The sequence below is a fragment of the Vipera berus genome (genome assembly GCF_964194415.1).
Source record: "Vipera berus genome assembly, chromosome: 2".
Classification (NCBI taxonomy): Eukaryota; Metazoa; Chordata; class Lepidosauria; order Squamata; family Viperidae; genus Vipera; species Vipera berus.
The window spans coordinates 7,664,290-7,678,287 of NC_138203.1; the positions used below are offsets into that span (position 1 = coordinate 7,664,290).

Sequence of the window (13,998 nt, forward strand, 5' to 3'; positions counted from 1 at the left end):
CTAGTTGGGTCTCGAAACATCTGCAAGAAAACCACCAAGGTTAGAGAGCACCAAGGACCTTCAGAGTTCACGCCTGGGCCTACAACTATTGTCTTCTGTTAGAGCCAAAGTCTATGGAACTTGAGAAACACCAGGACGATGTGTGGGGTTCAATGAAGAAGCATGGACTTCAACTCCCAGAATTCTCCATCCAGCATGGCTCACTGGAGAATTCTGGGACTTGAAGTCCACTCATCTTCAAGTTGCCGGTGTTGAGAAACATTGCTTTAAAATAAGGGGCTTCAAACTTGGCCCTTTTACGACTTATGGACTTCAGCTCTCAGAATTCCTCAGCCAGACTTGCTGGCTGAGGAATTCTGGGAGCTGAAGTCCACAAGTCATAAAAGGGCCAAGTTTGAAGACCCCTGAAATAGAGGGATAGAAGTTGAAGTCCACAAGTCATAAAAGGGCCAAGTTTGAAGACCCCCTGCCTTAAAAGGATCAAGATGGACCTCCAGCCTCTTTGTCCATCTTTTTTTTTTTTTTTGGAGATGCAAATGTCCGTCTTTGTTTGCAGCCAGAGGATTAAACCGAGCCCCAGCCTCCTGTTCTGCAAATGGAGGGAGAGAGATTTGTTTTCCTGGCTGTTAATGAAATATCAATGGATGGATATTTTATTTTGCAGTGAATATCAAATTTTGCCACTGGCCTGTCAAGCTCTCATTTTCAAGAGGAACTTTATTTCACACTTCAAGACAGGTTGGGAAATTAGTTTTTTTTTTCCCACCGTGGTCTCTCATTAGGGATTATAACGTGAGCAGAGCGCAGCCAAATTTTGCCTCCATTTTTAATCCTTCCCTTTCTGTAGCCGATTTGAGCAAGTCAAGTTCTACGGACAAAGAGGAACAATATGTCCCCCCTGACAGAAAAGCAGCGGAGGGCATTTACATTAGCCAACTCTGCCAAATTTTGAGGGCACATTTGGGGTGGATAATGTCCCCATTGAACTGATTGGTTACAAAGTCAACTCAAAGCCAGCACAGTCTTAGGCTGCATTAAATAGAGCAGGGGTCTTCAAACTTGGCCCTTTTTATGACTTGTGGACTTCAACTCCCAGTATTCCTCAGCCAGTGTGCCTGGCTGAGGAATTCTGGGAGTTGAAGTCCACAAGTCATAAAAGGGCCAGGTTTGAAGACCCCTGAAATAGAGGGATAGAAGTTGAAGTTCACAAGTCATAAAAGGGCCCGCTGGCTGAGGAATTCTGGGAGTTGAAGTCCGCAAGTCATAAAAGGGTCAAGTTTGAAGACCCCTGAAATAGAGGGATAGAAGTTGAAGTTCACAAGTCATAAAAGGGCCCGCTGGCTGAGGAATTCTGGGAGTTGAAGTCCACAAGTCATAAAAGGGCCAGGTTTGAAGACCCCTGAAATAGAGGGATAGAAGTTGAAGTTCACAAGTCATAAAAGGGCCCGCTGGCTGAGGAATTCTGGGAGTTGAAGTCCACAAGTCATAAAAGGGTCAAGTTTGAAGACCCCTGAAATAGAGGGATAGAAGTTGAAGTTCACAAGTCATAAAAGGGCCCGCTGGCTGAGGAATTCTGGGAGTTGAAGTCCACAAGTCATAAAAGGGCCAACTTTGAAGACCCCTGAAATAGAGGGATAGAAGTTGAAGTCCATAAGTCATAAAAGGGCTAAGTTTGAAGACCCCTGGAATAGAGGGATAGAATCAAGATCACATGAAGTATTCACACCAATTTATAATTCCTTGGTAAGTCCACACGTGGATCACTGCATCCAGTTTTGGTCCCCAAGACAGAAAAAAGATGTTGAGACTCTGGAAAGAGTGCAGAGAAGAGCAACAAAGAGGATTAGGGGGCTGGAGACTAAAACGTATGAAGAGTTGGGTATTCATTGGGTATGTCTAATCTAACAAAGAGAAGAATTAGGGATGACTTGATAGCGTCTTCCAATATCTGAGGGGCTGTCACAGAGAGTAGGGGGCAACCTATTCTCCAAAACACCTGAAGGCAGGATAAGAAGCAACAGATGGAAACTAATCAAGGAGAAAAGCAACCTAGAACTAAGGAGAAACTTCCTGACAGTGAGAACAATTAACCAGTGGAACGGTTTGCCTCTAGAACTTGTGAATGCTCCATCACTGCAGGCTTTTAAGAAGAGATTGGACAGCCACTTGTCTGGAATGGTCTAGGGTCTCTTGTTTGAGGAGGGGTTTTGGACTAGAAGACGTCCAAGGTCCCTTCCAATTCTGCTATTCTACTAAAGCGGCCACTTCATTGCAATTCAAGAGACTTAAATCTGTTGGATTCGACACCTGATTTCTTGGCTTGTTGTAACAGAAGCATATACAGCTAGAGAAACCAAAATCCAGATGTTTGTCTGCATGATCCTCAATTCAGCAGATGTCCTTTTCTCCCTCCATTCTGCTTTCTCGTGGGTTTGAAGAGCTCAGGGCGAATGCACTAATAAAAGAGCATGTAGCTCAAATTTAGGGAGTGGGGGGTTTTTTTGGTGCTCTCTGAGCTCGGTTGAAGATATTTTATTACCCAATTAGGTAACACCATCCATGGTAGACGGGAGTGGGTTTTGTGGAGTGGTGGAGGAGGAGGAGGAAGGTTGTGGGGTCCTTGGCATTCTCTGAACTTGTTGGGGTTTTTTTACAAATGTTTCATTACTCAACTGGGTAACATCATCCATGCTAAAAGAGAGAGTGGTTTGTGGGGGGGAGGAGGAGGAGGAGGAGGAGGAGGAGGAGGAGGAGGAGGAGGAGGAGGAGGAGGACTGTAGACTCCTTGTTGCTCTCTGAGCTTGGTTGTTTTCATTACCCAACTGGGTAACATCATCCATGCTACAAGGGAGAGTGGTTTGGGAGGAGGAGGAGGAGGAGGAGGAGGAGGAGGAGGAGAAGGACTGTAGACTCCTTGGTGCTCTCTGAGCTTGGTTGTTTTCATTACCCAACTGGGTAACATCATCCATGCTACAAGGGAGAGTGGTTTGGGAGGAGGAGGAGGAGGAGGAGGAGGAGGAGGAGGAGGAGGAGGAGGAGGAGGAGGAGGAGGAGGAGGAGGACTGTAGACTCCTTGGTGCTCTCTGAGCTTGGTTGTTTTCATTACCCAACTGTGTAACATCATCCATGCTACAAGGGAGAGTGGTTTGGGAGGAGGAGGAGGAGGAGGAGGAGGAGGAGGAGGAGGAGGAGGAGGAGGAGGAGTGTAGACTCCTTGGTGCTCTCTGAGCTTGGTTGTTTTCATTACCCAACTGGGTAACATCATCCATGCTACAAGGGAGAGTGGTTTGGGAGGAGGAGGAGGACGACGACGACGACAACGACAACGACAATGACTGTAGACTCCTTGGTGCTGTCTGAGCTTGGTTGTTTTCTTACAAATGTTTCATTACCCAACTGGGTAACATCATCCATGCTACAAGGGAGAGTGGTTTGGGAGGAGGAGGAGGAGGAGGAGGAGGAGGAGGAGGAGGAGGAGGAGGAGGAGGAGGACAATGACTGTAGACTCCTTGGTGTTCTCTGAGCTTGGTTGTTTTCTTACAAATGTTTCATTACCCAACTGGGTGACATCCTCGGTGCTAGAAGGAAATGGGGTTTTTCTTCCTGTTTGTATACAAGCAGTCTGCACTGGTAAACAACGGCAAGAAAACAACACTCCCACTAACTTAAAGCAAGCCTCTTGTCTGTAAACAGAAAACAAACCCCATTCCCTTCTTGCACTGATGGGGTTACTGATTTTGGTCGTGAAATGTCTGCAAGAAAACAGTCAAGCTCAGAGAGCACCAAGGAACCCACTGTAGGCTCCCTTTGATACCTCGCTCCAGATGTGCATCAGGAGCAAAACAATGAAACCATCTTTTATCTCCAAGGAGACACTTTACTCTTCTCCCTGACCCTCTTCTCCTACCCCATTGCAAATGGCTTATTTCAGGTCTCCAGGTGGCCTTTTGTTCCTTGCCACCAGGGTTGTGAACGCAACAAACTGGGCTGTTTTCTGCACCTATATATCTATTCCGGCTCCCACCACCTTGAGAATTTGCAGTTAGCATTTTATTATTATCAGTGTCATCCTCCCCTTCTTTTCCATCTGTTATGTACGGGGATAATAAAATGTAGCAGCGGTTCATTGTGACCATCAGGTGGCGCTGTACCGTAACTGGATTGGCTGGTAAGCGCTCAGCGGTAAAACCCAAATAAGGGATTGGCTGTCAGTGCGCCTGGCTAAGTATATAAGGGGGTACAGGTAACCCCTTTGTTCCATTCCAGTACTACCATCAATAAAGAGCTGCCATGCTGAGTCCCTTGTCTGTTGTCTGACCATGCGGCCAAGAACCCACTACACCAGACATGTCAAACACAAGGCCCGGGGGCCGGATCCGGCCTGCGAAGTGGTTTCATGCGGCCCACGAAGCCATCCTGGAAACAGTGAGGGAACGGCCCCCACTGCCTTGGCCCTAGCCCAGAGACCCTCCTTCTGCCAGAGACCCTCAGATCTGTCCCACTCCTGCCCAGGCCCCCATAGGCACCCTTGATGCCAACGATGTAGAGCTGGCCACGCCCACCCAGTAGGCCATACGCACTCTAGCCACGCCCACCCAGTAGGCCACACCCACCCAGACCACACCCACCCACCCCCCTGAAGGCAATCGCAATGCTGATGCGGCCCTCAATGAAATTGAGTTTGACACCCCTGCACTACACAATACCATCTCTCTGAGGTGCAGCAGATGGCCTGGGCCTACAGCATGTTTGCAAATCGTTCAGCATTTTGGATCCCCATTATCAAATGAGGTCTGAGCCCAGGATTAATTTACTGGATCTCAAGATCTACTGTAATTAAGGGTTGATCTGGTGATAATTGCTAGGAAATGTATGGCTCAGAAATATTCATTTGTCAATGAAGTGTAATTAAGAGCACTGTTTGGGGAAGGATCAATAATTGGATCGTGGGGAACAGATGGAGGGAGGGAGGAGAGAAAGCCAAGAACAAGAAAGAGAGAATCAGAAAGGGAAAGAGAGAGGGAAAGAGAAAGGGAGAAAGGGGAAAGGGAAAGAAAGGGAGAGAGGATGAGAGAGAGAAAGGGAGGAGAAAGAGAAGGAGAGGGAGACAGACAGAGAGAGACAACAAGAGAGAAGGAGAGAAAAAGAAAGAGAACAAGAAAGAAAGAGAACAAGAAAGAAAGAAAGAAAGAAAGAAAGAAAGAAAGAAAGAAAGAAAGAAAGAAAGAAAGAAAGAAAGAAAGAAAGAAAGAAAGAAAGAGAAAGGAAGGAAGGAAGGAAGGAAGGAAGGAAGGAAGGAAGGAAGGAAGGAAGGAAGGAAGGAAGGAAGGAAGGAAAAGAGAAAGCAAGAGAGAGAATGGGAGAGAGAAGGAAAGAAAAAAAGAGAAAGGGAGAGAAAGAGAAAAAGAGAAAGGGAGAGAAATAAAAATTGAGAGAAGGAGAAAGAGAGGAGAGAGAGAGAGAGAGAGAGACGTGATGGTGAAACTCTTTCCCTATATGAATCGAAGTCCTCATTAAAGAGAGATTGGAAAGCAGATTTTTCTCCTGCTTTGGCTAACAACTAACCCCTCCCGCCTCGCGCTGGGTCTCCCCCGAGAAGATCCTTTGCCTTCATTCCTCCTTCCTTTCGTTTCCTCTCTTGCTCCTCGCTGCATTGTTCAAGAGGTTTACACATTTATTAGAGAGGGAAAGAGCAGACAGGTCAAAACAGGAAGGTTAGGGAGAGCTTGTCGCCCGACGAAGAACCACTTTCTCCCAGAAAATGTGTGGGTTTTTTTTGTTTTGTTTTTTTGTTTTTAATCCAGGGGATGTGGCTCTCAGGGTGAAGCTCCTTGCAAATTCACTTCCCGAGTGTGTTAATCCCTCGCCTTCTCAAACTGGAGGAGTGGGATTTGCAAAGCGACGTTCCTTGCCTGGAATAGGGGAGATTGGCTCCTGCTTCGGGGTCCCCATCTCACAGCGGGCCTTAGACAGGGACCGGGGGGGGGGCTTCCGCAGCCACACAAAAGGCAGTTGTGCGCCTTCCTTGCACAGCCGATATTTCAAACCCACTTCTGAGAAAGAAGAACGAAAAAAAAAGAGGAAGAATGCTCACAGGGAACCCCCACTAGCAGAGGCCGCCCAGATAGGATTTTGATGGCTTTGCTTCTTCGGCGGTTTTTGACAATTCCTGTCTCACTCGGGGGTGGGGGGGTGGGGTTTACCTGATGAATAACAGACGAGCAGAATTGGAAGGGACCTCGGAGGCCTTCTAGTCCAACCCGCTCGCTTCAGCAGGAGACCCTTTACTATTCTGGACAAATGGCTGTCCAAGCTCTTCTTAAAAGCCTTGACTGACATGCGAAGTTAAGAAACTGTGGGGACCTTGGTGCTTTCTGAGCTTGGGTTTGTTTTTTTGTTTTTTTTCCCCTTGCAGATGTTACCTAGATGACCCAACTAGGTAATCTCATCAGAGCTAAAAGGCAGTGGGGATTTGTGGAGGGAGGAGGAGGAGGAGGAGGAGGAGGAGGAGGAGGAGGAGGAGGAGGAGGAGGAGGAGGAGGAGGAGGAGGAGGAGGAGGAGAAGGACTGTGGAGTCCTTGGTGCTCTCAGAGCTTGGTTGTTTTCTTGCTGACATTTTGTGACCCAACTAGGTAACATCATCAGTGCCAGAAGGACAAGGGGTTGACAGAGTCAGGGGGGAGGAGGAGGAGGAGGAGGAGGAGGAGGAGGAGGAGGAGGAGGAGGAGCAGGAGGAGCAGGAGGAGGAGGAGGAGGAGGAGGAGGAGGAGGAGGAGGAGGAGGAGGAGGAGGAGGAGGAGGAGGAGGAGGAGGACTAGAGGGTCCTTGGTGCTCTCTGAGCTTGGTTGTTTTCTTGCTGACGTTTCGTGACCCAACTAGGTAACATCATCAGTGCCAGAAGGACAAGGGGTTGACAGAGTTGAGGAGGAGGAGGAGGAGGAGGAGGAGGAAGAGGAGGACTGTGGAGTCCTTGGTGCTCTCAGAGCTTGATGGTTTTCTTGCTGACATTTCATGACCCAACTAGGTAACATCATCAGTGCAAGAAGGACAAGGAGTTAACAGAGTCAAGGAGGAGGAGGAGGAGGAGGAGGAGGAGGAGGAGGAGGACTGGAGGGTCCTTGGTGCTCTCTGAGCTTGGTTGTTTTCTTGCAGACATTTTGTGACCCAACTAGGTAACATCATCAGTGCTAGAAGGGAAGGGGGTTTGCTGTCTGTTCTTGGGTGGTTACTATCTCAGTAAAGAACAGCTCAATCAAGGACTTACCAAGAACATTCACACCAACACTGACAAAGCAAGCCACTAGCATATGAAAAGAAACCAAACCCCACCCCCTTCTAGCACTGATCATGTTACCTAGTTGGGTCACGAAATGTCTGCAAGAAAACCACCCAGCTCAGAGAGCACCGAGGACCCTCCAGTCCTCCTCCTCCTCCTCCCCGTAAACCCCACTCCCTCCTAGCTCTAATTCTAAAGTTGGTGCAGCAGAGTGCTGCAGGAATCCATTATTTTTACGCTTTTCATAAACAAGGCCAGCCCTTTAAGCCATAACGTAGTTCATTTGTTTCGGCAGGATGTTTTGTTAACTTGGATTTAGAGTTTAGGATGTTGAGCCAAGCCACTAAATTCCAATGAAGGTTAAAGCTTTCAAGCAAGCGCAGAGACAAGGCAGAAGATTTGAGAATGGAGCGAAAAATGGAGTAGGTTACCCAAATGGGTCCCGGTGGGATGCGATGGAGTAAGAGTTGTTGAAAATTCCACTTTTGCGAGCACTGAACGGAATCGAACCAAATAGCCAGAAGGCAAGTCTGCCAGATTAGCCCCAAATCCTTCAAGGCAGCCCCAGCGGCATTCTAGACCATATTGAGGAGGGGAAGATCTCTTCCAGCCCTAGTTGAAGAGGCCCCGCATTGGAGATAGCATCCAATAATCCTCAGACAAAATGAGGCTTCAGCAGAATTTCTGCTTTTCCCTGGGAATGGGACTCGTGGTCCTCCGGAGAATTCTTCCAGCTTCAGGACTTAATGAAAATAAGATTAACAGCCGTCTAAGTTGCTTTAATGCAGTGGGGAGGGGGAGGGGGAGAAAAGGATTGTGCAGTTGCACAAGGTTGGAGGGGAAAAAAAATGGCTCGCATCTCGATTCTTTCTTTCCTCACGTCCTGGATCATCATCATCATCATTCTTGTCACTCAAGTCAGTCAGATGTTTGGATTTGGCACTTCTATCCACCTATCGAGTCTCAAGGACCGTTATTCATATTATTAAAATTAAAATTATTAATATTAAGATCACACTTGGACTACTTGCATCCAGTTTTGGTCACCGCGATACAAAAAATAAAAAAAAGATATTGAGACTCTAGAAAGAGGGCAGAGAAGAACAACAAAGATGATTGGAGGGCTGGATGGTGGGAAGTTATGAAGAACGGTCGCAGGAATTGGGTATCTTTCATCTGACAAAGAGAAGAATTAGGGGTGACTTGGGAGCATCTTCCAATATCTGAGGGGCTGTCACGGAGATGAGGGGGCCAGCCTGTTTTTTCAAAGCACCTAAGGCAGGAGTAGGCAACTTCGGCTCTTTTATGACTCATGGACTTCAACTCCCAGAATTCCTGAGTCAGCATAGCTGACTCAGGAATTCTGGGAGTTGAAGTCCATGAGTCATAAAAGAGCCGAGGTTAGGGAAAGGCAAGAAGCAACAGACGGAAACTAATCAAGGAGGGAACCAACCCAGAATGAAGGAGACATTTCCTAAGAGAACAATTAACCAGTGGAACGGTTTGCCTCTAGAAGTGGTGAGTGCTCTCCATCACTGGAGGTGGAGACAGGACCTCCATTTGCCTAAAATGGTATAGGTTCTCCTGCTTGAGCAGGGGGTTGGACTAGAAGACCTCCAAGGTCCCTTCCAACTCTGTTGTTCTGTTGTATTCAACTCACCAACGAAACCAGGACTAATCAGAATCTTGAAGGGTATTTTTTTTCTCTCTCATATTTACTGCCACAGAAGAGGAGTCTTGAGTTCATTATGATTCTTCATCTGGGCCAGGAAAGGCCCTGGATAAATATGAGCTTTGATTTCTAGATCCTAAACTTTGGTGCTCTTTCTGAGCATGGTTGTTTTCTTGCAGATGTTTCATGACCCAACTAGGTAACATCGCGAGTGCTAGAAGGAAGTGGGATTTGCACTCTGTTTGTATACAAATGGCTTGTTAGTGGGAATGTTCTTGGTGGCGCCTCGGTTAGGCTGCTGTAAGCTTATTTGCCTGTGTTGTCTGAGAAAGGAAACCCCACTCACTTCTAGCACTGATGACATGACCTAGTTGGGTCATGAAATGTCTGTAAGAAAACAACCATGCTCACAGAGCACCAAGGACCCCAGAGCAATAATCATCATCTTCTTCTCCTTCTCCTTTTCCTTCTCCTTCTCCTTCTCCTTCTCCTTCTCCTTCTTCTTCTTCTTCTTCTTCTTCTCCTCCTCCTCCTCCTTCGTCCTCCTCCTCCTCCTTCTTCGTCCTCCTCCTCCTTTCTTCAAATTCCCACTCCCCTGTAGCACTGATTACATGACCTAGTTGGGTTATGAAATGTCCAGAAAAAAACCCACCAAGCTCAGAGAGCACTCAGGACCTCACAGTTCAACCCTGAGCAATGAAGATTCCCTTCTATCAGTAGATCATAAACCTATTTTTGCCATAGGCCATCTTGTTTAATGTCTAGTTTAATAAAGTTTAATGAAAAGTCCTAGTTCAGTGAAAAGAAGGACCAGGGGTGAGATGATAGCAACGTTCCAATATTTGTGAGGCTGTCATAGAGATGAGGGGGTCAACTTATTTTCCAAAGCACCAGAAGGCAAGACAGGAAGCAACGGATGGAAATTGATCGAGGAGAGAAGCAACCTAGAACTAAGGAGAAACTTCCTGACAGTGAGAACAATTAACCAGTGGAACTGCTTGCCTCCAGAAATTGCGGGTGCTCCAACACTGGAGGTTTCCAAGAAGAGACTGGGCAACCATTTGTCTCAAATGTTATAGGCGGGTCTCCTGCCTGAGCAGGGGTTGGACTAGAAGACCTCCAAGGTCCCTTCCCACTCTGTTATTCTGTTATCTTTCTGCCCCAAACCCCTGTCGTGAAGTAGGGAAGGAGCTGGTTTAGAAAGAAGGAGAACCAGGTTGTCCTCCTTTTTCAGACAATGAGGTTCCATGGGTGACACTCAACTTGGGTCTCCCTGTTTCTAAACCAGCTCTTTCCCTACTACACGACACGGGTTTTGGGCAGGGCGATAACAGAATAACAGGCAGGAGACCCTGTACCATTTCAGACAAGTGGCTGTCCAGTCTCTCCTTGTTGTTGTTAGTTGCAAAGTCGTGTCCGACCCATCACAACCCCATGGACAACGTTCCTCCAGGCCTTCCTGTCCTCTACCATCTTCTGGAGTCCATTTAAGCTCACGCCTACTGCTTCAGTGACTCCATCCAGCCACCTCATTCTCTGTCGTCCCGTTCTTCTCTTGCCCTCCACCTTTCCCAGCATTTGGCTCTTCTCCAGTGAGTCCTTCCTTCTCATTAGGTGGCCAAAGTATTTGAGTTTCAACTTCAGGATCTGGCCTTCTAAAGAGCAGTCAGGGTTGATTTCCTCTAAGACTGACCAGTTTGAATGGCTTGCAGAAGTCTTCTCTAGCACCATAGTTCAAAGGCCTCAATTCACTTACATATACTTATACATTGTTGTTGCTGTTAGTTGCGAAGTCATGTCTGAACCATAGCAACCCCATGGACAACGTTCCTCCAGGCCTTCCTGTCCTCTACCATCTTCTGGAGTCCCTTTAAGTTCACGCCTACTGCTTCAATGACTCCATCCAGCCACCTCATTCTCTGTTGTCCCCTTCTTCTACTGCCCTCAACCTTTCCCAGCACTAGGCTCTTCTTCAGTGAGTCCTTCCTTCTCATTAGGTGGCCAAAGTATTTGAGCTTTAGCTTCAGGATCTGGCCTTCTAAAGAGCAGTCAGGGTTGATCTCCTCTAGGACTGACCGGTTTGAATGCCTTGCAGTCCAAGGGATTCGCAGGAGTCTTCTCCAGCACGGGAGAAGTCTCTCCTTAAAAACCTTAAAAAAATTCTTTCTCAACCCAACTTACCTCACCGGGTTGTTGTGGAGGAAAGCTGGAGTCTTCGTTGAGCCAGTGTTATCTTCAAGAGAGAAGGAGAACGATTGAAGACAAGGAACAGGGGAGACATGACAGCAGTCTTCCAACGTTTGAGGGGCTGTCACAGAGAGGGGGGGGTCAACCTGTTTTCCAAAGCACCTGAAGGCCAGACAAGGGATAACAGATGGAAACTGATCAACGAGAGATTCAACCTAGAAAGAAGGAGAAATTTTTCCGACAGGGAGAACAATCAACCAATGGAATAGCCTGCCTTCAGAGGTCGTGGGCGCTCCCATCCCTGGAGGTTTTGAAGAAGAGACTGGACTGCCATTTGTCAGAAATGGTATAGGGTTTCCTGCTTGGGTCGGGGGGTTGGGCTAGATGACCTCCAAGCTCCCTTCCAACTCCGTTATTCTATATAAATTCTACAATCCATGGTAGACCTTTTCGGGATGTTGGGTGTTTTGTTTTTTGTTTTTTTGCTTCCTCCTTGGACTCACTTCCTTTTCTCTTTTTCCCCTCCTCGCAGGGAGCATCGTCCAGCCTGGTGGTCAAGTTTGCCGACACGGACAAGGAGCGCACCATGCGCAGAATGCAGCAAATGGCGGGTCAGATGGGCATGTTCAACCCCATGGCCATACAGTTTGGAGCATACGGCGCGTACGCACAGGCAGTGAGTGTCCACACAACAAAGGGGTTCTGAGGGGTGGGTCTTGGCTCCACGGTTGAAGGGATTCCCAAATGTGTTTTTTCCCAAGAGGCAACTGGACTGTTTTTCTTTGAAGACGTTTCGCTTCTCATCCAAGAAGCTTCTTCAGCTCTGACCGGATGGTGGGGAATGGAAGGATTTATACTCCTTGCAGACAGCTGGTCATTTGCCTTCTTTTGGAGAGTCGTTGAGCCCACTTGGAGGTTTATCTGTGCCCTCAGGGTCATCTGAGTAGTCCAAATGGGTGTGGAGCCTTCTTGGCTGCAGGATGTTTTTGTTTTTTTTGCCCTGGATCCTTTCACTTCCATTTGTGACCCTGAGGACACAGATAAACCTCCAGGTGGCCTCGACGACTCCCTAAAAGAACGCAAATGACCAGCTGTCTGCAAGGAGTATAAATCCTTCCATTCCCCACCATCCGGTCAGAGCTGAAGAAGCTTCTTGGATGAGAAGCGAAATGCCTTCAAAGGAAAACAAGAAAGTTTTCAGTTGCCTCCTGAGAAAAGCACCTTTGGGACAACCATGACCTGGATGACGGAGAATCTCCATAGACACCAGAAGGGATTCCCTGAACTACAGGTAGTCCTTGACCTACGACCACAACTGAGCCCAAAGTTTACGTTGCTAAGTGAGGCAGTTGTTCAGTCCGTTTGGCCCCATTTTGCCACCTTCCTTGCCAGAGTTGTTAGGGGAATCGCTGCAGTTGTCAAATCGGGAACGCGATTCTTAAGCGAATTGGGCTTCCCCCATTGACTTTGCTTGTCAGAAGGTTGCAGAAGGGGGTCACGTGACCCCCCCCCCGCAGGGACAGTGCAGCCGTCATAGATATGGTTGATAAATGAATCAAATGATTTATTCTCTCCGATTGCTCTCTGGAGTTGGATTTTAAATATTCACCGGCTTTCTTTCTCCAGCCTGCAAATGTATTTTATTTATTTTAATATATGTTGGCCAAAAAAGCTCACACAGTGCTAGGCTGCATTAACAGAGGGATAGAATCAAGATCATGTGAAGGGTTAATACCACTTTACAAGGCCTTGATAAGGCCACACCTGGAATACTGCATCCGGTTTGGGTCACCAGGATGTAAAAAAGATGTTGAGATTCTAGAAAGAGTGCAGAGAAGAGCAACAAAGATGATCAGGGGGATGGAGGCTAAAACATACAAGGAACAGTTGCTGGAATTGGGTATGTGTAGTTTAATGAAGAGAAGGACGTGGGGGGGACATGATAGCAGCCTTCCAATATCTCAGGGGCTGCCACAAAGAAGAGGGATTCAAGCTATTCTCCAAATCACCTGAAGACAGGACAAGAAGCAATAGATGGAAACTAATCAAGGAAAGAAGCAACCTAGAATTAAGGAGAAATTTCCTGACAGAACAATTGATCAGGGGAACAACCTGCCTCCAGAAGCTGTGAATGCTACAGCACTGGAAGTTTTTAAGAAGAGACTGGCCAGCCATTTGTCTGGAATGGAATAGGGTCTCCTGCCTGAGCAGAGGGTTGGACTAGATGACCTCCAAGGTCCCTTCCAACTCTTCCTCTTCTTCTTCTTCTTCTTCTTCTTCTTCTTCTTCTTCTTCTTCTTCTTCTTCTTCTTCTTCTTCTTCTTCTTCTTCTTCTTCTTCTTCTTCTTGTTCTTCTTGTTTGTTGTTATTGTTATTTGTTGTTATTATTTGTTATTGTTGTTGTTGTTGTTATTATTATTATTATTTAAAACTTTTATTCATAAAACATGAAACTCAGTCAACTGAACGCTCAAATTGACTGGCAATAATGGTTGACACGGGTTGCTGCCAGCATCCTAGGTATCAACCAGGTATCTCCTTAAAATGTAAGATGTTCCGAGTAGTGCAGTTTTTTTGTAGCTTTGCTGGAGTTATTGCAGGAAGCTGCAATTTCTTGATGTATTATTATTATTATTATTATTATTATTATTATTATTATTATTATTATTATTATTATTATTATTATTATTATTATTCACACAGTCAGCCAGATGTTCAGACTGGATTTGGCATTTTTGTCTATCTATCAAGTCCTTACCAAGGGCCTGGGTTAGGCAGATGTGGATGTTTGATGGTATCACAGATATCGTTGCAGGATGGAAGCAGTTCCTAGAAATGCCACCTTTTGCAATTGACTGATGGC

The 13,998-nt window shown here is 46.8% G+C and overlaps 1 protein-coding gene across 1 annotated transcript in view; it reads left to right on the plus strand.

Moving 5' to 3' along the window:
- Positions 1 to 13,998, plus strand: part of CELF4 (CUGBP Elav-like family member 4) — a gene marked incomplete at both ends in the record, with an annotated part of 87,228 nt that overhangs the window by 16,214 nt on the left and 57,016 nt on the right. Inside the window, one exon of the mRNA XM_081316323.1 lies at positions 11,668 to 11,811. Coding sequence (XP_081172449.1) covers positions 11,668 to 11,811 — 144 coding nt within the window. The remainder of the gene's footprint in view (positions 1 to 11,667; positions 11,812 to 13,998) is intronic.